This window comes from Poecilia reticulata, linkage group LG2 (genome assembly GCF_000633615.1).
Source record: "Poecilia reticulata strain Guanapo linkage group LG2, Guppy_female_1.0+MT, whole genome shotgun sequence".
Classification (NCBI taxonomy): Eukaryota; Metazoa; Chordata; class Actinopteri; order Cyprinodontiformes; family Poeciliidae; genus Poecilia; species Poecilia reticulata.
In genome coordinates, this window is record NC_024332.1 from 31222304 (window position 1) to 31245503 (window position 23200).

The 23200-nt window shown below is 39.0% G+C and overlaps 2 protein-coding genes across 2 annotated transcripts in view; one reads left to right on the forward strand and one right to left on the reverse strand.

The window, feature by feature from the left end:
• Nucleotides 1-2542: 2542 nt before the first annotated feature.
• nfe2l2a (nfe2 like bZIP transcription factor 2a) lies at nucleotides 2543-11069 on the reverse strand. Its single transcript, XM_008398825.2, has 5 exons — nucleotides 10853-11069; nucleotides 6459-6725; nucleotides 6105-6197; nucleotides 5848-6021; nucleotides 2543-4118 (listed from the first exon to the last, which is right to left on the reverse strand). Exons 1-5 carry the CDS (start codon nucleotides 10889-10891, stop codon nucleotides 2838-2840), a joined length of 1854 nt encoding a protein of 617 aa, XP_008397047.1. The 5' UTR covers nucleotides 10892-11069; the 3' UTR covers nucleotides 2543-2837.
• A 9529-nt stretch (nucleotides 11070-20598) lies between these two features.
• agps (alkylglycerone phosphate synthase) overlaps nucleotides 20599-23200 on the forward strand; it is a 36496-nt gene continuing 33894 nt past the window's right edge. The window contains exon 1 of the mRNA XM_008398813.2: nucleotides 20599-20888. Coding sequence (XP_008397035.1) covers nucleotides 20692-20888 — 197 coding nt within the window. The 5' untranslated portion in view covers nucleotides 20599-20691. The remainder of the gene's footprint in view (nucleotides 20889-23200) is intronic.

Below are 23200 nucleotides of genomic sequence, written 5' to 3' on the forward strand. Positions count from 1 at the left end.
CTTAGATTTCCTTTCATCTCTGGAATATTGCCAAAATTAAAAATGTCCTGGAGTGTTACTGAAAACCTACTCCATGATTTTTTTTTACCACAAGGCTGGCCTACTGTAATTATTTACTATTAGGAAGTCCACAAAATGAGGTCAAAATCCTTCAGCCGATTCAGAACACTGCAGCAAGAGTTCTGATGAAAATAAAGATAATATGTATCCTATTTTAGCTTCCCTTTATTGGCTCTCTGTTAAATCCACAATATAACTAAAGATAAAGCCCTTACTAATCAAGTTCCATCATACGTCATTAGGTCTTATTGTTCTATATGTTTCTAAAACAACAGTTTTTCTTAATTTTGGCCTATTCCTCCTGATAGAAATGGTGTAACTAAGTCAGAATGTAGGCTGATTTGAACACACACACTTTTTCTGTGCTGCCCAAAAATATTATCTTATTAAGATCAGAGTTTTGTGATGGCATCTCCTTGAGTATACCTCTATACCAGACTGTTGGGATTGTGTTTCCAGACCTGCTAGGATCTGGTTTTACTTTCAATTGTAAAAACAATCATTACAGCCAAACATTTAATTTTTTTTGCTTCGTCAGACAACAGGGCACGTCTCCAAAATTAAGGTCTGTCCCAGACACTGAGTGCATTTACAAGCTCTAACCTGGTTTTTAAGGTTAGCTTTAGAGGTGTGGCTTCTTCCTCTCTGAATGGCCTTTTAGCTGTTGCTGTTACAGGACTTATTTCATCCAGGATTTCCCAAAGTTGTTCTGCTTTTGCGTCGACATCGATTCACATATTTCACACCAAAACACATTTATCACTGGGGAGCAGAATGTCTCCTTCCTAAATGGTATGACAAGTGGATATCTTTATGGTGTTACAAACGACTGAAGAGATGAACATGAAACATTCAGGCATCTGTGAATTTCACCCAAGGATGAAGCAGACTTATGAAAGTCAATCAGTCAATCAATTTTATAGCATTAAGTAAATTTGACTSTAGCGAGGTGAATCATCCTTACCTAACAGGACATACAACATAAACACACAATAAATCTAATGTGATTAAAAGTGACCAGGCAATAGAAATAATAAAACTAAAACATCCTGTCTGAACAAGACAAGATAAGAGAAAATAAAATAAAGACAAACACTGYTAAAACTACGCTAAATCAAATTATGGAGACTGATGGCATCAGGGACAAAACTGGGTTTATAGCTTAGTTTCATTTTTAGAGGTAAAATATCTGTTTAGGAACAGGGCCTGAACTTGCAATGCAGAGCGTGAGACACGTTTTCTAAGGTGGATGTTGATCATTTGTGTACCTTTCTGAAATATGATTCTGGGTGTAGCTGCATCTCACCCGTCCACTTTCTTTCTTCTTCGTATCTTGACTGATGTCTCACGAGTTTCCGTGATGTCACACGAGAAAGTATGTGAATACATTCACAGATGAATGAAAGCACTGACAGTTCCTTAAACTCAACCATCCTAAATGAACCTATCAGAAGCTTACAAAGTCATGACATCATCATCTGGAATTTCCCAATGCTAAACTTCTGAAATTTAAGAAAGCGAGTTTAAAAATGTGAAAATCCTAACTAAAACAGGAAATTTTATTTGATGTCAGACAGTAAGAAGTAAGGAAATTCCATCCACCTTACTTCCTCAGTTTGATAGTCCACCATGTTCAGTCCTAGCTCTGCCTTTTTGAACAAACAGCAAGGTTGAACGATTCTTATACTCTCTAGCTGGTTTCTAGATTGTTTGTTTGTGACACTGTTTGCAGTCAAACCCTATGAGGATTTATGCTTGTGGTTTCTCAACTAATTTGAGTTCATCATCTCAAATCACTCAGTGCATTTCTGCAGGTAATGCTCTTCAGTATTACATCAACAAAACAGATTTTTTTTTTTTTCCAGATAAATTTATGTGCACAAGCTGGGCTTGGTGATCAAAGGTTCTGTAGTATCTGAGTGTTAAAGTGCGATCAGGGGTCAGACTGATTGCATAGGCTTTCACCTTTGACTTTGCCAGCTTATTGCTCTATTATGGAGCTGTCACGCATGTAATCACACTGAGCATGCGCTCATCAGGCTAGCAGTTGTGCTCTTTGTTGCGCAACATAATGAGCGGGGTGGGTATGATTTTTAGGCAGGAGCAACTGAATTAAGAGTCAGGTTACCGTTGGATAAAAGCTTGATCGGATAAAAGAAAACAGATTGGCGAAGTTGTTCTCTTGCTTTTCTGCTAAATTTATCTTACTTGCTGGTTCTTGTAAAAGGTTTGGTAAAGCTTCCAAGTTCAGAACTGACTTTTACCATGTGGTGTGTTATGCAACAGTTCATCAGACTCTTGATGCATCTGGCATCCATTTGTCTCAGCCTGTGCCCACAGAGAGCAAAGTTGTGTCTAAATCACCAGAAAACAAGATGTACAATTTTATATTTAGTTTATTTAAAAGCATAGAAGACAGGATTTTAAAAAAAACTGGGCAGCAAATCAGAGGAAAGTTATAAAAGAAATAGGATTCAAACCATCAAGAGCATACAGAAATATATTTATATATTTATATGTACACACACAATATATATATATATATATATACAGGTACAGTAACATTCCTAATCTCAGAAGCAGGTAATGTTTATATTTACAAACTATTGGTGAAGGAATCTGTGAGGATGTAAGAGTATAAAAGTAAAATATCAAAAAACATTGCAACGTTCAAGAGGAGTAAGCAGACACTACAACAGTTCTGTCAAGCTGCTAAAGTTTAAAGCTGAGTGAATACAAAGTTATTGCATAGTATCCTATAATGATGCAGTACCAGGTTACAAGGGAGACAAGTGGTTTTCTCCACTCCTGAAAGTCTTTTTAATGCGGGGGACGAGGAAGACTGTGCCATCCGTCGACTGCTGCAGAGAGTAGTCCGACGAAGAGTACGAATTTCCCTTCTCGTCTCTCAGCATGCTGAAGACCTCCAGGTACAAGCTGTTCAGCTGCCGCTTCATTTCCTTCAGGCTCGTCACGTTCTTGCTCTTCTCGTCCAGCAGACGATCCCGCTCCTCCTTCAGCGAGTCCAGTTCGCCCTCCAAGCCCACGATGTTCTCCATCTTGCGCTTGCGGCAGTTCTGCGCCGCCACCTTGTTCTTGCCTCTGCGGCGGATGTCGCGGACGAGGACCAGCTGGGCTTCGTTCAGCTGGTGCTTAGACATGAGCTCGTTGAAGTCGTCAACGGGCAGGTTGATTATCATGTCGACGGTGAAGGGGACGTTAAGGGCCTTGGCCCTCTGCTCGTCTCGGGTGAGACGCACATCTGAGCGTTTCTTAGGTTTGTCTTTGGTGAAAGGAGCACTGTCATGGCCGCTGTCCTCTGCCAGATCTGCGTTGCCTGGCTTGGGTTTCTTTTCATGCTCTTGCGGCTGCTCGGTCATTTCTGACACTGGTTTTGATACGGTGAGGTGATCAGGTTCAAAATTCAAGGAAAACATCTCAGAATAGTCAGACTGTGCACTGCCGGGGTTCTGGTCCATGTCTTCTATCTCTGAATCGCTGTAACCGAAGGACCCGCTTTCGTACACAGATCTGCCCGGTGATCTGTCATTTGGACTTCCATCAGTGGAGACTCCCGAATCCAAGTCTAGGTGCTCTGCTGTTAGACTCAGTTTGCTTCCGTCGAACGAATCTCCAGGGGAGAGGCTGTAAAGTTCCAAGTGCGTGATGGAGACTTTGTTTGGAGAGTCACACATTCTTTCGTTTTCTTCTTGGCTGTGCTGACTCCTGCACTCATCCTGCTCAGCTGCAGGATAAAACACCCCACCAAAACCTTCTCCACTGAAGCTTGTATCTACCTGAGGGGTGTCCACTTTGATCGGTATGAAAGCATTTGACGGAGCAATGCTGGGAACGGAGCCATCGAATGTATTCATAAACTCTGCGGGGCCAACATTCAGACTGTTTGTTTTGACATCATTGATGCTGTTTAGGGGGTTAAAAATAGGAGCTTGGACTGGGGGATAGTTTGGGTAGCTAGGAGTCTGTGCTTCAGCGTTGGCTGGGAGAGGGTATGTTGTAGTCTGCAGCGTGTCTTCCATTTGCATGTTCAGGCATTGCTGGAGGGAAAAAAAGGACAGACGAATTAAGGAAAAATACTTTTAAGACAGGAATTAAAGTTAGATATTACTAATTTAGATGCAAGGATTACATCTAAAAATGTACACATTTATGCAATGTTTTGCCTTGAACAGACCATCCCCACTGTAAAGTGTGGTGGTGGCAGCATTATGCTGTAGGGACCCTTAATTTGGGTCAGGAAAGCTGACTGTAGCTAATTATAAGATAGAGCTAAATACAAGGCAACAAAAAAAATAGTTACAGGCTACAAAAGACCTTAGACTGAAAAAGAGTTTCCAGAGCTACGACAGTGGTTTAGATTCATGTTTCTGTTAAGTGGCCCACTCAAATTCCAGACCTAAATCCAATTAAAAATCTATAGATGTTCCAAATCCAATCTGATTGAACTTGAACTGTTTTTTTGCAAAGAAAACATTATGCGACAAACATTTAAAAACTTGAAGCTGTATTTGGAGAGACATGTGGGTCAGTACAGAAATGACTCGGAGTGGCTGAATATACACGCATCCTACACTTTCTGGAGTTTTATTACTAAAATCTTTCTGCAACCATGTATCATTTTTCCGTAGTAGTAGTCAAAGTCAAAGAATTCAAATATAGCTTTGAGAAATTTCCTGGCTTGTAGTTCTGTAATGCATTTCCTGATTTCTGTTTTTGTCACCACAAGAGTGTTTACAGCTTACGCTGTCTTATCTAAAGCCATTTTTGGGTAGTGAGACCTGGACAGGTTCCACAGCTTCACTTATGTCTGACATGAAACAACTGGTGAAGCTAGTTTTTAACCACATGCCATCCGAATATATAGAACCATGTAAATGACAAAATGTCATCACTTCATGTGTAAAACCTTCAAGAACTATAAAAATATATCTCATACAGTTTAACTTTTGTCACATCAGTGTTACCAGCAGTTGAACAGATCTGTGACGTTACATTGTGATGTCACATTGCGTAAATTAGATTAGAATATACCTTCCAATGAGGCTCGCTTGTCAGATTAAAATTACCTTTTAAAAATAACAGGTATAAAACATACTTTTAATTTACCCCACATTATGCATTAAAATGTTTTTTTAAATTATTTTTGATGTAATATTCTTATCTTAAACATGCTTTAATAGCTGTAATTAACAGAAATAAAGACTTTAAAGCATAAGTTTGTGTGTAATTAATCTATTTAATGTGCTTCATTTAATGAGTTACAGCAATATTTGAACTTTCCAGTAATACGTTGCTATATTGACTGTATGATAAAGATATTAGCTCAGTCTACTGATTGGCATGTCGTGGCTGCGACAGCCAGTCTGCTGCACCCATTTGACATGCAAATAAGACGTGCAGCTACTGAAAAGGTACAGTACGCAAATCTTCACCTTTCCACCAGTAAGCAACAGCTTCATGTCTGCCGCTCCCTATCTGGTTCTACAGGCTTAAGCCAAAAGCTATTAAATCAGTTAAGCTACACTGCAATGTAAGCATATCCATCTCCACTGCTTAAAGGTCCCAACAATGAAACCTGAGAACGGTGGAATGAGCTGTGAACACGTGACTTGTATAACCCCCACCTCCATCCACAAGCACAAACAAAAAAAAAGCATTTTTCCCTTTAATACCAAGCTCCAGCTACTCATGCATTCTTTACTTTTTTGTTCTACAACACAGGCCTGCGGTGTTACAAACCCATGTACTATAGCTCATGTATTATACCTGCAGCTCAGGGAGTGACAAAAGCTCCAGCCAGGCCTCCTCCAGATCGGGAGACATTCTCTGTGGCGGAGTCGGCTGACCTGAGGACAGTGTGTCCGGCAACAGAGCCGGCTGCTTTGGGGACATCATCATGGGTACTGAAACATCTGGCGCGTCCAGGCAAACTGGGGGAGTCTGTGAGACCGGAAAAATGTGTTAGAACCAACAAGTTCTGCTTCAGGCTGAAATTTTGGACTTGCGTATTAATCTGTTCTTACCGGAGTTTGCTCTACGGGAAACGTCTCCGCCAGGAGCTGCAAACACTCATCGAACGACATGCTGTCACATGTGTCCTGTGTGAAGCCGGCATTCTGCAACAGAAGTTGGACATTAGGCTGTTAAATTCATTGTGGGACAGCATCTATTTAAGGATGATTTTGCTTTGAAACAGTTGAGGTCTCCTTAGAGAAGCCTGTGGGTCACGTTACATCGATGCAGAACTAACAGACCCACCTATGTGGCACTAATTATGCTAGAAGAAGAGGTTACCAAGCTACAGCAGAGGAACAGCCTATCAGATGAGGTGGGAGTGTCACAGCCCTAGCATGAGTGATGATGGGTCTTTCTTGTACCTGAGTAACCGCCAGGGGTGTGATGGTCGGCTGCAGGGGGGCGCTGGGTGGCGGGCGGGGTATGTACTCTCCCGTTTCCTCATCCAGCTGCAGCTGCGCCAGCAGGGCCTTCTCCTGCTCCTGCATCAGGTGCAGCTTCTTCTCCTCCTCAAGCTCGCGCTGCCTCCGCAGCTCATGCTCCTTCTGGCGGTGGTTGATGTCGAACACCTCCCGCCTGGCGCCGAGATCGATGTCCTGATTCCACAGAATGTCTATCAGGTCCATGTCCTGGGAAAACAAACACAGATCAACTCAGAGTGCTGCGAGCCTCTCCGCAGTCCTGCAGCGATACCACAGGCTGGAGTGAGTGGAAGAAAACCGGGAGTCCCTGGTGTGATATACGTGACTGCTGCTCCTGCCACACCCTGTCGCCGTGTATCAGCTCACCGACAATAGCGCTGGCACGAGTGTCAAGGGGAAGAAGCCGAATGAATAATAAATGTACTTCTCTGTTTCCACTGCTGCCACCAGACACCCACGAAATCTGTATCTGATCCTCGTATACCCATCTAATTATACAAAGGTGTGAATCCTTTTGTTCCACAGAAAAGCTGAGGGTAATGTGATAAAGGTCCGCTATATGTGTTCGCTGGTAAAAAGAAGAAGAAAAAAGAATGCAGAAACCCGCCATGAATGTTTTCAGCTAAAGGTATAAGTAAAATGACAACCATGACTATATTACATGTTCAAATTGCTTTACAGATATAATATAATGTATGGATTATTGGTGATAATATTGATAAATGTAGTATTTGTTATTTTCTTTCTGAAATATAGGCTTCAACAAAAAGAAAAAAAAAATAGAGACATTATGCATTCATGCTTAAAATTTGTCAATATGGTCATTTTCAGTTAGATTTCTAGGAGTTTTTTTATGGATTATGTTTCTAAGAATAAAAACATTCAACATTATTGGACAAAAACAAATCATCAGATCAGACCTAAAAGAAAACAGGGCAACTAACTACCATTACTTTCTGCTGCGACAGAGCCGGCCGTCGGTTGCTTATCAGACCTGCCACTTGTAGCGTTAACCTAATGGGAATAGTGGGTGGAGCTCCTTCAGTTTTCACACCATAACTGTCTGCACTCGTCTCAGTTGAAATAGTTTCCAAACGGGTGAATTTGTTTTTTTTGGAAATGTTCAGCAACAAGTAGAGGAGAGGCGAGGCAGCCTTACCCATCTAGTTTTTTCATACAGCCTGAAAAAAACATGGTCACTCCTGCGCTTTCTCTTCATCTCATTAAAAGGATTTTAAACCCAGAGGACCATGTCACAAAATTTTGTAGAGTGCTTTAATTTAAAAGAAAAAAAAGACACTAATGTTGAGTTTGACTATATTCAACTCCAAATTGAATAGTCCTTTTATTACAATGTCAAAAAACATGTCGTGACTGGAGTTAGCGTCTGCTGTTTTACACTGCATTTCCCTCCCCCTATATGTTGCTGCAAACTGTCAGCTGGCTGAATGAAGGCCAGTATACTTTGAAATGTTTCCAGGCTTGTTAAATACAAGCGTTGTTTAAGTATAAAGTACTAAAACTATTATTAATATATGTTAGAAGTAGCATTAGTAGTATAGTAATACATTTTTTTGCAGCAGTAAGAATAATTTTTGCTTCTTCTATTTTAAATAAAACTGATTTGATCTTGTTATGTACATGTAAATGTAAAATGTTTGAAACGTCACCCTCCTGCCATGGCTACACAGACAAATCTTGTCCCCACGATTATATTCACATCAGCCCACAGGAGGCTCAGCAAGACAACAGCTATGAGGATAAACTGTTTCCTGTAGATTTCTCCCTACAGGGCCGAATGTTATTTGGCCATTTTTTAAACAACAGTGAGAAAGATAAATTATTCTGCATCTCTCCTTGGCTTTTTCACTAGACTTTATTTACAGAAGGAAACAGTTTCACCAAGCCTCAGGATGTTGCATAAACACGAGATAGGGGCGTGCACGGAGACCACTGAGCATGTGACTGATTGGTTCCTCTGTTTTGCTTATAAAAAAGAAACCACTTAAAGCTTGAGCTACTTATTATTCTGTTATATGAGCAGGAAAAAGGAAACCGAATGGGAACTAAAGCAGAACAATGCCCTGTAAAGAGGGTGTTGTTTTTTTTTGTCTTTTGACAAAAGCTTTCTTTCTTTATTAATGAAAACCAACAGATAAGTACCTCTATATATTTTTGGACACTGTTGACACACTCGTTCTGACTTTGGCCTTGCAAAATAGGAACCCTCTAACCCTCTTTGCCTCAGTGTTGCATCAGAACCGTGACCGCTAAACGGATTACACATTACCAAGGCTGCCTTGTATAAATCAGACTGCCCGGCTGAAAGGTGAGAGCACAACCAGAAATTATGGCATCTACCAGAATTAGGAAGTCCACTGAAATGTGTCTGCGGGGTATCTGAAGGCCCGGTTGTGGTTGTTGATGTTTTTCCAAGCGTGAAAAAAAAACACCGGGTTCTGTTCAGTTAGTCACGCCTTTCAAGCACATCAAACAGGTCATACAAGTCCCTGACAAACAGCATGACCAAAAAAGCTCGCTTACACAGTGGAAATGCTTCGCACTTTTACTATAAATGTGCAATTATACAAGTCCGCCGTGTCAAACATTTCTAACCGTGTGTTCCTTACGTACAGCACATGAGCCAGATGCAGCATTTTGACGGTGAAGATGTAAAATACATTCTTCTGTGACATAGATTTCCAGTCTGGAACGCTGACGGTTTATTACACCTTGTTTCATCATAACTCGATGAACAATCCACCCTTAGACCCACAGTGATGAAACTCAGTGAGCAGGGGCGGCTCCAGAAAGTTTTTAAAGGGCCAGTTACTGATAATCTCGAGGACTGAAAGCCATTATACAATTTCAGGAGGTTCATCGCGTGTGTAGGTGTGGGCAGTGGGCCTTAAAAAGTAGGTCACTAAAATTAGCTAAATTTAATTTATTCGGAAATCCGGAAAAATATACCCAGTCAACCTTTTCATGGATTATGGGTTTTATTCAACCTGTGTTGGTATTAAAGCCAGTAACGGCATATTACATAAGTCCATTGAATGAAACTGACAATCACAAACAGAAGCTCATTTCCAACACCTAACAGACCCATGTCTATATATTGGTTTAGAAAGTAAATAAATGTTACAAATAGTTGAAACTAGTGTCTTTCTTTCCTAAAAAGACAAAAATATTATTCATATATTTAACAAGATTTTTTTTCCTCAGTCTGGATCGGTCCAAAGTGGGCCGGGGCTCACTTCGCTTCCTACGGGACCTATTTAGGTTGGGTAAATGCTACCCACCTCAGCAAAACCAGTGGCGCAGGCCAGGTAGTGCTTAATTTCAAATGGGCATTAAAAAAAATCCTCTCAAGATGTGCAAAACATTTTATACAAAGTTGTTCTGATCAAAACTTATAAAAGGTATTTAACATAGTTTCATTTACCCAACCAGATACAACATGCGGGAAGTTGACAATGCCATCTGGGGCTCATTATTTAGCCCATTTCCTTCCTATATGGCTTCCATAAGTAAGTGTTTGCCTAAAAGATCTGTGAGCCTATAAGGGAGGCCAGCAAATTTATAGAGGTGGCTCACCTGCCCCTCACCACCTTTCTGTCATCACTCAGCACAAGTTCAAAAGCAACCTTTGATGATTTCATCAACCTAAATAAAGTCAATTTAAAAGCAGAAATAGCTCATATACGAAGGAAGAAACGTCTTCTACAACAGACACATGTCAATATCTGTGTTTTTGTGGGTTTTTTGGAGTTACAAAGATCAGTAAAAAAAAAAAAAAAAAGCTGAATATCAAAGCGATCATATACTTTAAAAGGGAAAAAAAACCTTCACTGTGGTTAGAAGAAGCTTGTGTGAATCAGATAAGGGATCACATGCCTGAAGGGGAGGAAGGGGGAGGAGGAGGAGGGCATAATTATGAACAAACACACGAAGTCCAGGTTGTCTATTTACCAAGCTTCACCTCAGCGAAGAGGAGGATAAATAGAAAGACCATATTTTTAAAACACCCGAAAATAAGACCATATGTCTTTTTTTAATTTCCTGTCGGGGAATAAACGTCACAAGAGAATGATTCGCAGAACTGAAAGTGCAGCTTTTTTTTCAACTATTACTTACTTTGACAGCGATTGGGTTTTATATTTATACATTACTACATCATAACTAAGAAATAGTGAGCAACCATGTCTCGAAGAATTAATTGAAAGACAAAATAATTTCTTGAAACCGTTTAGTAGATTGTATAAGAAAGGAAGTTGGGTGGGAAGGTTTATCTCAAGTAGGAATCAGTTTTTTTTAAATGTAATTTTATTTACCTTCTGAGTTGAATGCATCACCTCCATTTCCATCATCATGGAGAGCTGTCCTGTCTGTTAAAGAAAAAAAAAACCTTGTGACCGATAAATAAGCGTGTTAGTCCCCAAAGGCCAGGTTCAAAAATGGCGAGCCGTCTAGAGCCAGTCCTGTCCGCCGGGGCCGCCGCAGCTGACTTTCGGGAAACCTTGCTTCCTCCGAAGCTTGTGAATATTACGGAATCGATGGTCCTGCCCACCGAGCTACGGCGCCGGGATCGTCCCACTCACGGCAACCTATGAGGCTGGAGATAATGATTCCGCGCGCATGCGCATGAAAGCGACTGATAATTACTGTTTAACACACTCACTGCCAACCAGTGATATTATGAAATACAATTGCGTCTATTTTTAACTAATAGACTTTAACTCAATAAACTAAATAAATAATATGCCATCTGTATCAAATAATGTTTTTTCTGACTAATTTTGAGCAAGCTCACAAAACAACTGGAGAGTCTGTCATATTTTACAACTCTTTCATCATGCAAGTATTATCTAGCACAATAGCCCCACCTGCTGGTCAGCTGTTTAGAATATAAGTAAACGCCTTGGGGTTCAAATGTCCTCTGAAAGTCATTCAGTCGCTCGAATTTTCTTTTGCAAAGTGGCAGAAGCGTGACGAGTATCCAGCTCCTTTTACCTTGATCCCCCTAAAAATAAATGCGGTGCAACAATTGCCCTCAGACGTAGAATTAGAGTCAACCTGTGTGTAATTTAATCTCAGTATAAATGCAGCTGTTCTGTGAAGGCTTTAAAGCTTTTGTTAACGAACATTAATAAAGAAATAGCATCATGAAGACCAAAGAACACAGAATGGCACAACGGAAAATAAACCATAATCGTTGCAAAAGTATTGACACCGCCTGAACTATTTCACAAGTTGGGATGTAAAAACCACAAACATCAATGAATTGTTTAAGTCATTTATGTGCTAGATAAACATAGGTGAGCAGTAAGAAGTTACATTTACTCTTTCACAGTAACTTGAGTAGCATTTTGGTTGAAAAACACTTATTTAGCAAAGTACTTTTACTTGAATATTATTATTTTTGAAGTACTACTAACTGACAACTATGTTTGACTACTTTACCCGCCAGTGATCATTTTACAGAGCAAAGAAAAGACACATTTTAACCAAACATGCACAGACACACCTAGTTTATGGTAAAGTGATACTCCTTTTATGTTCCCAAGCAGTCTTCTTCTAGTGTTATTTTGTATCTACTGGGCCTCCGGTGCAAACTGAACTTACAATATTATAGTATTTCTCCTCTTCTCTTCTCTCTGGAAGTATCTGTATTTTTTAATATCAGAATTAACACATTATTTATATTTTTTCATTTCATTACATAATGTCTTAAAAGAAAAACTAGAAGTTTCTCAGAACTTAATTATTCATTTCAGTAAATCATTTTTTATTCTTCCTGAGTCATTTTGAATGATTAGCTTTTACTTCTGCCTGAGAAAAGTATATTGAAGTAACACTTGCCTTACTTGAGGACAATTTCTGCATATCCTACTCATATCTCTTTAAACAGCACAAATTATTAAGTAGATCAGAACTGATATGAGTCTCTGTGAGATTTAACTTTCAAGTCTTGCCTCAGATTCGGAATTGAATTTATGTCTGGACTTTGACTAGGTCATTGCAACACATGCATCCATGATTTGATTTAAACCAAGCCATTGCTCATTCCATTTTTCATTGTGAGGCAAGTCATTTCCCACCTTTAACAGGTTTTCTTTTAGGATTGTCTTATGTAGTTCAATCCATCTTTCCGTCGATGCTGACCAGTTTCAGTTTCTGCTGAAGAAAAGCATCCACACGGCATAACCCTGCCACTACCATGCTTCACTGTATAGATTCTATGTTCAGGGAGATGTTGTCATGTCAGTTGTCTTGTCAACAGTAGGTCTCTGTGTCCCCCTAAAGTACTTGGCAACTTCTTTGATCTTTTTGCTAGACTTGTCATTTTAGGTGAGTAGTTGTTCTAAGGATATTGTTTTATAACTTAAGCCACTTCATAACTTTCTGACCTGTCTGCTGAGTGATATTCATGGTAGAGTCATGGATTCTCCAACAAATCTCTCAGGGCTTCAAATTATACACAGGTGCAGTGTATTGACTACTATTATTTGCTCCTTTGTTCCTTCATTTCTTTTTTCCCTCCTTATTTCCTTCCATCATTCCTTTCTTCCTCCTTTCTGTCCTCCCTTTTTATACTCTTTCCTTTATTTGTTCCTTCATTCCTCATTGATTTACTGCTTTCTTTCCTACCTCACTTCCTCTGGAATTTGAAAAGGTATGGATTTGTTTTACCTTGAAAACGTATAGGAACCCTTTTATCTTATCTCAGTATTTGGTTACATTAACATAAAATGACTGTTTTAAAAAGCTTTAAAAGACAAAAATCAAACAAATCTGAACATAAAAAATGATAATGCTTATGATAATAATAAACACAGTACCAAATCAAAACAGGGAAAAATAGAAATCATTCAATCATTGATGCTGTTTTTTTTTTTTTCATTTAAAAGGATACCAGTCACAGTTCACTCTTGTGGGAAGGGGCCCCATGTGTCCTATTCTTGTATGATAAAGCTATTTGAGCCAGGAGAAGTTGTGTGTAAGAGATGCTTTACAATTACAACTTGATGCTCCACTAAGCAGAACTACTAGATCACTAAGCACCCAAGGAGCCTGACCACAAATACAAAAAAAAGAAAAGAAGGTAACAGTGACACATTGTGAGCAGAGTGTCTAATAACTGAAGTGGCAGATCATATATCATTCTCCATTTCATGATTACTGCAGGTTGCATGTTACACGGTAAATAAAATGAGAAAGAATATTGCTGAATGCGTTAGCGGCATGAAATGGTAGGTAGTTCCTGATCAGTCTGAATGTATGTAAGTTTGCTTTTGCAACTCTACTCAGCATCTTGACATGCTTGTCATTATTAAGTGAAACTGCAGCATGAACCCAAGATACTCTACTTCTGAGACGTGTTTGATGACTTGCCCATTTATTTTTAAATATTAATCCTTACTGTCAAAGATTTGACCCTTTGAGGAAAAAAATAAACTGATAGTTTTTGCGATTCAGTGCAAGAGTTGACATTTTAAACCATCATTCAATAGACTAAGTACTGAGAGATTTGTTTAACAGATTCAATGTCCTTACCATCTTACTGTGAAACTGCATCATCAGCAAGCATGACACAAATGCTTTGAAATCTGGGTTACTGTAAAAAGCAAGCAAAATTTCCTTTTAATTTAATTTGTTCCAAATTAAAGGGATCTTAAGTAAAATATCTAAAACTCACTCTGCTTTTAGCTGTAGTGGCTTTGCTCATTGTCAGAACTGGATCTATCTTACTTCTTGCATTTATGGTCATAGTTTGTGTATGTGGTTATTTACTCTGGTTGCCAGTTAAATTACACATTGTTTATAGAAAATAATAATAATCATCATTGCTGCAATGGTGGCGTATTAACTTCTTTTTCAGGATATGTTTCACAGAATTTTTTTTTTGCTTTTCTTCATACCTGCAATCATAATACCACCCAAACTTTGATGTATTTTCTTGGTACTTCAAGTAGATCAATATTTTACATAAATGTCAACGTCTCATAGAAGAAAATGTATCCACCCAATTACATTTTAGATATCTCATTAATTTAAAACCTGAGAATAGAAATAAAATTGTAGTTCTTCAAAAACGCAACACATGTCCATACGTAGATTCTTTTTGAGAAATTGTACATTGTCTTTTTTCCAAAGGTCATGTAACAGTTTTGGCTTTAAACAAGCTCTATTTAACTGGACTCGGGACAAAGATGACATTTTGGATTTTAAACATCAGCATCATGAGTACCAAAAAAATACTTTTATTCAGTCTGCTTCTGCTTCTGCTTCTGTACTCTCCAGTGTTGGATTATTTGCTGTTATAGCAACTTTTAACTTTATGTTCTCTTTGTTTGTTTTTTTCTTCACAGAAACTCCACTTGGTCTGCTGACCTGTTTCCCTGTGACGCCTTCCCGAAGGAGGGCATCAGCTGAGCTACTGCTGCCAACAACCCAGTGTTCTCCTTCATTAGATGATGCACTTGGCTCTGTCTTTTAGCGCCTAACCTTGTTTCTCTCTTCGGCTGTTGGTTGAACTTTTACTGCAACTAACTCTACATTCTCTCTTTCATTCTATAGACTTGAAAACTTGGTAAGAGCTCATCTGTTTAACTGTGCCTTACCCTAAATTAAGAAGGTAAAGGAGTTACTACTGCCATTGACTTTGTACTTTTCTTTAACACACAAAGTACTTCTGGATCAGTGCTTCTGCTTTCTTTTGTGTGTGTCTGTCTTCTCAAACCTCCTATCAATGGTGGCAGATGGCCACTCACAATGAGCCAGTTTCTGTTCGAAGTTTCTTCCTGTTTAAGGAGAGATTTTCTCTCCGCTGTCGCTATACGCATACTCAGTGTGAGGGATTGTTGCAAAGTCAACGACACAATGCAAGGGATTGTTCACTGTCGGTACATGCTGGTCCAGGAGTAGTGAATGCTGCGCCTCTCACCCAATGACCACCGGAGATAGGTACCACTGTACAGACAACTGAAGGCTGAATTGAACACATATGAACTTTTCACAAAGCACTGTTAATTTCATCATCTGAAAATGGAAAGAGTATGGCAGACATTCACTTAAACTGTCAAAAAGAGCGTAAAACAGACAAGAGACCAATAGTGACTCATAAGGGGCCACAGAGACCCACAGTTCAGGTAGGAGGAATTTACATGGCAGCTATTAGTTGTGCACATCAGAAATATGTCATCTAATGAAGAAATATGTCATCTACAAGAAGAAAGTGGTTATGGAAAGCCATGAAAAGACTGCATAAAACGTAAGCATGTGATTAGATGTGACCAAAATTGAATGTTTTGGATATCAAAAATGCTGCATGTGACCAAAGAGTAAAATCCCAAACACCCCATCCCCACAGTGGAACATGGTGGTGACAGCGTCATGCTGTGGATGCTTTTCACTGTACCTGACTAAAACTGAAGCATATTCTTGTATTAAAATGAACAAGTCAAAGTACTTACTTGAATTGGTTTGAGAGTCTGTGGCAAGATCTGAAAAATCAGATGCTCTCTGTCCAATGTGCAAAACTGCTAAATAAATGGCTTGCCAAAATCTTTGTTGCTGGATTTGCACTAAAAGGTGATTTTACAAAGTAATAATTTGGGGAGGCTGAATACATAAGTGAAGGTTTTTATATTTGTATTTGTAAAACATTTGGACATCATATATTACACTACCTCTACTACACAGCTGTGCTCCACTTTGTGTTTGTTTATCACATACAAATCAAGTGAAATACACTGACATGTATTGTTGTAACATGAGAAAATATGTAGAAGTTCAAGAAGCATCAATACTTCTTAACTGCAACTTATAGTTGTTGGCTATATTTTACATCCACACGTTAAAATCCTATTTTGCATTTGTAAATAAATTCATCCACTACCACTGTAGAAAAATATGTCAAACTGGTCACTTTGTGATGTCATAACATTTCTTTGTTGTTGTTTGTAGTTGTCTGCCTCATGCTCCACATTCCAGGAATTATAAGGATATTATAAAAATAATAATTAAACATACAATCCCCCCCCCCCAAAAAAAAATAAATAAATAAATCAGTTATTTTTATCTCAGTTTTTCTGACTCATCCGTGTAAGAAGTGAGATCGAAAAGCACCCAAATAAATAACAGGCTTCTGAAACATGCCTGGGTAAAAAGAGGGACTTAGTCCTGGATTTAGCACTCATCTGTAAAAAAAAAAAAAAAAACCCCCCCCCCCCCCCCCCCTCCTTTCCTCCTCTTCTCTCCTCTCAGTCTGTGTGGTGCGCGCTCCTGAAGTCGCGTTCACGTTTGGCAGCTCCACGTCGACATTCTTCCAGCTGCATATAGTGAACTGCTCAGCACAGCGCTGGGGGAAGGAAAGGTAAAAGCGGAGGTACTCACCTTAGGATCAGAGCGCTGCAAGTCCACACTCGGACATTTACCGCTCTGAAAAAGGGGGCTTTGCATGCAGTGAATCTGTAGCTATGGCCTGTAATGTCCTCAGCTCGTTTTCAGTTTTCTTAGCTTTTTTTTTTTATGAGCTGATCTAGACCACCTCGTGTTGGATTGCAGCTGGTTCCTGACGTCTACCTATTTCAGGTACAGTATTGCTTGCAGAACTAACAAATTTACTGCATCACATACTTTGGAAATCATTGCCATGATTTCTGGTTGAGACATTCTGCTGTTTGTTCTATGATATCATTTTTGCATAACTGAAGTTGCTGCCAGCTGATAAGTCTCCTAACTACACTCAAACTGAAACAACTTGATACTCTTGACCTTCTTCAGCCCATTTTTCTTCCTCTGTCTATATTGTTTGGGGAATAGCTCATTTTCAGTGGTTTTTCTTTAGTGTTGAAAGTTGGTGAAGCTCAACAGGTTGAGCTCCGGATACACAAGAATCTAACAATAATGAGAAAGACATAAGCAGGCTCTTAAAATTTGAATCATACATGCAGTGTAGAGATTGTGCAGATGTTACGTTTGCAACCACCCAGATGTTCAAGCCTGAGGCGCTTTATCAATGAGGGGCCTTGATGAAAACTGTGCAAACTAACTATGTTAACTTATTTCTGTAAAAAGATCAAACCTGTCTGCCATCACTGCATGTGTGTGTGTATGTGTCCATAGGGTAGCCACATTGCAGCTATGCTCCGCAGGCCCTGCTTCTCCAAGCCTTTCAGCTACATTTTACTCCATATGTCTTCACAAATTATACAGGACAGTCAACATGGCTGTTCAGCATTACTATGTTTTTTTTTTTTCTTGTTTTTTTTCTTTCTTTTACCTGCAGGTTGAAGGAGCACCTAGTAGCGAGGAGACTATGGTTCCACACAAGGACAAACCTGTGAGGTGGCACTGCTGTGGCTTTCCAAATAAAGTTCTGTGATACACTCAGACTCTAACTGCCTGCAGTCAGTGCATTACAGAACTTTGTTTTGGGAGCGAATGCATCTGCAAACATTTGGACATTTCACTTTCCAGTGTAACATAGCTTGTTTGTTTGTTTTATGTGTTGATTTATTAAAGTTTTCCCTAATGTTTTATGTCTTTTTTGTGTTCTGAGTCTTATTTTTTTATGGAGTTGGGGTGGTGCTGTGCTGTCTTTTCATGTGTGTTTCATCATTTAAACTCTATAAGCTTATGTTAAAGAATTACTTAAAGGAGAGGGAAGGTACCATATGGAAATACTAATCACGCTGCTCAGGTGACCGAGGGGAGGTGAGGCAGAAAGGTAAACAGTTCTGCCACATGTTTCAGAATGTAATGATTCTGAACTCGGTCAAATAAATGCAGATTTATTGGGTTTGATTAGGACTTTATTTCCATAATCCAGTATTATACGTGTCAGTTTCCATTTACATTACCGATAATTGTGCCCAGAAATATTATCTATTTAAACTGAGTTAATCTTGAGTAAAATACCTTGACATCTGTAAACTGGCTGTAATAGTAATTCCAGTCTCCACAGTCTGTGGAGCATTTTCAACCGGTAATAAGTAAGCAAGGCATGCTGGGAAATGGTGCCTTCAATGGTCTGTCTCGTTTGCTATTTAAACAAAGTGTTAGTTTTACATCTGTGAGGAAACTGTTGCTTGGAAGATTGTAAAATTGTAACTCTTTGATTTTGGCAGCTGCAGTAATTAGAGGCACAAATGGATTTCTGTTATGTATAGTATCTCTTCCCAAATTAAATGCATCTAAAAAAATGCTAGATCAAAGAACACAAATCTACAAAGGGCTGGTGCATTCATCTATATAAGGTGATACTTTGCAGTGCTTTAAGATGTGGTGTTATATATTTTTTAATTTATTGCCAAAAGATGACAATTCAGATGATTGTCTCTTTTTGCCTGCACAGACCATATTTACAATGCCCTTTTCATTAAAAAAGTCTTAAAATAGTTAAATTAGTATTTGCAATTGATTAGAAAGTATTTCAAAAACAATGGGTCAAAATTACAGACGTGCATTTTATTAAAGTGGCACACATGGTGTATAAATATTTACAAATACTTACAGTTTTATGAGGTAAATTGGACTCTCATAGCATTGAACAATTCAACCGCTGGATTTACACTCAAAACAAAAGAGACATTAAAATAAGAATGTAACAGAAAAAACATTTAATTAAAATGAGATTTAAAACAAAATAATTATTTGCCTTCATGGAAAAGCTTAAGTCCTGTTTAAAAAGAAGCCTTGGTGAAAACGGAGGAACTGGTCTTGTGTAGATAATGATCTAAGTTCTTTACATGGTCCATTTTGTCAAATTACTATATAACAATATATTATTTGAATATATTGGTAATCATTGAAATTTATTTTAAAAAGTTATTGTGTTTCCAACATCAAAGTTACAAACATTATTGAATGGGGTCTTTTTTATCTTTGCTTTGTTTCATAATGAAAAGTAAAATATTAAATGCTGAAAGGCCTTTATCTTTAAACATTTTAAAAATAACACTCTACTAATAAAATCAAAATTTAGTGGCCTAGTTTTATACCATCCTTTATATCAGAAACTCAAAATGGACAAGCAAGTACAGCAAAACAAGAGTTTTACTTATCTGTGCATGTTGTTCACTGACCTAGCCCAATGAATAGCACAGCTGTAGCCCATATTGCTGTTACATCTGTTTGTGGTGACTCTTTAAGAACTGACTTTGCTTTGTAAGCCAAGCCCGTTATCCCCATTAGTTCTGCCATACTTTTCCCTTCCACTCAATCTTCCATTCTTAAGAGATTTATCTGTTTACAGTCATTCAGCAATAACTTTTTGCATCCACCGTACTTGTGAGAACTGTCAGCTGGTTAACAAGTAAGCTGTTTTTTCCATGTAAGATAACATTTCTGTAATTATAATTCTTTTTTTTATTAATTTTAGTTAGACGTGAGACAAAAACTTTCTAATTAACAATATTCAGAGGTTTGAAATATATCGTCTTTACGTCATAAACATTTAAATATATGGATTCACTTCAGCTCAAATAAAAAATACTTCAAGCCAAAGGGAAATTAAATGTTGCAGCAACACATCTTCCAAGTATTCAAATAGTTGTTGTGGGATGCCGTGGGGAGGATGGATCTACAATGGCGGTTAGTCTTGCAAAAAATTTTAAGAGGACATTGTTGATGTATGACAGTCTGATGACTGTCAAAACATGCCAACAGCTCAATATTTGAGCAATGAGGACAATGCTTCACAGAAAGAACCCATCAGTTGTTGACAAGCACTGCTAATCCACCTCCTTTGCTATCACCATTCCTCTTTAAATGTATTTCTCTCTGTATAGCTGGAAAGCAAGACAGAGGGGGATCTGATCCTTTCTCATTATGACTGATGGAAGAGTTGCTTTGAACTTTCTCCTCTCCCTTTTTTTTTCAATGAAGCTTCCTGTTCAACTCCTCTGGGATTTGGAGTAAATACTAATCAGTGTAAAAACAGTAACATGTTGCCGCGGTTATTCATTATAACTGCTGTCTGAAAGCGTGAAAATCGGAAATAATCACACTTTTTTGAATGTACCTTTAAATACCATGCCAACGTAAACACTGTGGCATGAAAGCGACATTTCCTGCATGATGTGAAGGCAGCACACTTTCTCTGCGCTGACCTCTGACAGGCGAGCTCCGTGAGATCAGTTCCCTCCCTCCACAACACGGAAGCAGCATGGCGTCCAACAGCAGCGGAGACGAGTCAACCAGGCATCAAACAGCACGGCACAGACTAAGCGTTATCGCCGGGCATCTACAGAGACCCACAGACCGTAATGCGGCCCTCCTAGCCGTGGACTGCAAAGCCCAGGGGAGCAAACCGAATGTCAACACCAGTGACAGGGGCGAAGGGAGGACGGTGCCTAGGAGGAGGTACAAGGCTGTGATGGAGCGGTCCAGCTACTGTCCATCCTTCTTAGCTTTTGCTTGCTGTTTAGTTTAATTAACATGCTAGACAAGACCTAAATGTGCATCGCTTAGCCACAGACTTGTACACTCTTCCTCTCTGGACTTAAATAAGGCTGACGAATATTGATAATGTAGGTTATAGGTTGTAGGATATAGGATATAGGTTAGCTTGATAGGCTAGGCTAACACGTCTCTACCACAGAGGAGCCATTCATTTGCTAGTGAGTGGGTGCGGCTTGGAGTTTGGTGTAAACTCTCCATGAGCTTATTATATGGTTTAATTTGTCATGTGAGACTCCCTCGGAGTCAGCAAAGTTGTCCAAGCCTGTGGTAAATGTTGACATAGCAGCTTATTCCATGTTTAGCTCCCGAGATAGCAAACATTACGAAACTAGAAGGCGGAGTGTCACTTAAACCTCCCCAACTGGTCTCTCATTGAACAGTTACTTCAGTAAACTTTGTCCTTTTTTTATATTCAAATAATTTAGGACTAGCTACGGGATTTGTTTTGTGTTAAGTTATCGGGTACTTTTTAAATGTTTGTTGTAAAGTATGTCTGCAATAATTATGTATTGCATATGTAGAGAACCGGTGAAAACATATCGCTCAGATGAACGTCAAAAACTTTGGTCCTCTCCAATGATCTGATTGGCCAGGGCTGGTGGTGGCCTGACTTTCAACCTATTATCAGCTGCGTTTCCGCTGAGGAAATGCCTCCACTATGTGCTGACATCTAGTGTTAGTTTAGGATAATGATTGTGACTCCAAAATGTCATAGATTGGCCTTGGTAGAGTACAGTCATCATGTTGTGACCCACATGAAACTGATATTTGTTTTTACAATATTGTGTCTTCATCCTTATCTGTTTTTACACTGCGACAGCTTGACTGTGACAGAATTTGTTTAAATATTTGTTCATAAGTGCTGATATGTTTCTTTAAAAACAAGATTTTGTTGAGCCTTGACATTGTGTCAAGCTTTAGTGAGGCATTTAAGTTATTCTGGATGGAATAATGATGCATCTTCAGTTTATTTCACATTGACTGTACAAATTTTAGTAATCCAGATATTCCCAAATCAACATAAGTCAAAATATATTCATACAAGCTGAAATGTATACACATCCATTCATTGATCCATTCATCGATTATCTTCCGGTTAATCCAGCGTTGGGTCACAGGCAGCAGGATAAGCAGGGAAGCCCAGGCTTCCTGCTGTCCAGCCACTTGGGCCAGCTCCTACAGACTGGTACAGGGCCTGCACCATTGAAGACGCCAGCCAATCTGTCTATCCATCTCCCACTCCCTATACACAGGCCTCACTATTATTTGCACAAGTATTAGAAAGTTTCAGAGAAACCACTTTTAAAGTCACCAACCAGGTTCCAAACATCCGGCATGATGTTTGATCTCTCTTTATGGCAGATTTGGTAGAGCTAGTTTAAATCGATTTGTTTCTTGGCTCAGACATCATTTTTGAGCTTAGTTCTCAAAAATGTTGATTTCAGGACCATTCCTTGGGCTTAATGTTAACGTCTTTTATATCCCAGGCTGATTTTTGCTGGGTGTTTTGAATCGGTGTCTTATTAGAATATCCAGTTGTTTTAAATTTTCAAATATCTAACTGAAAAATGGTGACTTATTTTTTTTTTTATAAAATTGGTGAATTACTTAATTGGCCACTGGAGAAAATGTTTTGTGATCAAATGAGAAAAAAGATTGAGCTGTTTTGGTGACAGTAAGAGGACAGTACGGTGAGGCTTTCGAATATCAGAACAATGGTCAAGAATAGTGAAGAACAAAGGTCAAGAATAGTGGTGGCAGCATCATGCTAAGGGCCTGTTTCAGTGGTGCACAAAATGGGCGGGATTGATCTATTTAATTGGTGTGTGTTTTTCTGAACATTGACCTTCTTAACCCAGTGCTCGCAAACTGCCAGAGTCCTGCCACTTTTAGATCTGTCCCTTGTCCTACACACTTGAATTACATCATGAAGCTGACTCACTTCCATACAGTCATGCTCTACTGAGCTCATCAGCTAGTGTAGGAGCCAGGTGTGCTGAAGCAGAAAGACATTTAAAAGATGCAGGACTCCGGCCCTCGAGGACTGCAGTTTGAGACTCTTGTTCTAACTGGTGGCAAACAGTACCTGGTTTGGGATCTTCTGTTACTTCTAAGATAAAATAAAAATACTGAGCATAAAAATAAAATTGGCTTATAGAGCAAAATTCTAAACTTTTGGTGGGGTACCTCCATATTCATGTTGAATCAACAAG

Bases quoted from the DNA above. Each gene is read 5' to 3' on its own strand.
- nfe2l2a (XM_008398825.2), bottom strand. From the start codon at position 10,891: ATGATGATGGAAATGGAGGTGATGCATTCAACTCAGAAG. The intron at 6,726-10,852 runs GTAAATAAAATT...TTGTTTTCCCAG, and splicing joins TGATGCATTCAACTCAGAAG to GACATGGACCTGATAGACAT. The intron at 6,198-6,458 runs GTACAAGAAAGA...CTTCTGTTGCAG, and splicing joins CACCCCTGGCGGTTACTCAG to AATGCCGGCTTCACACAGGA.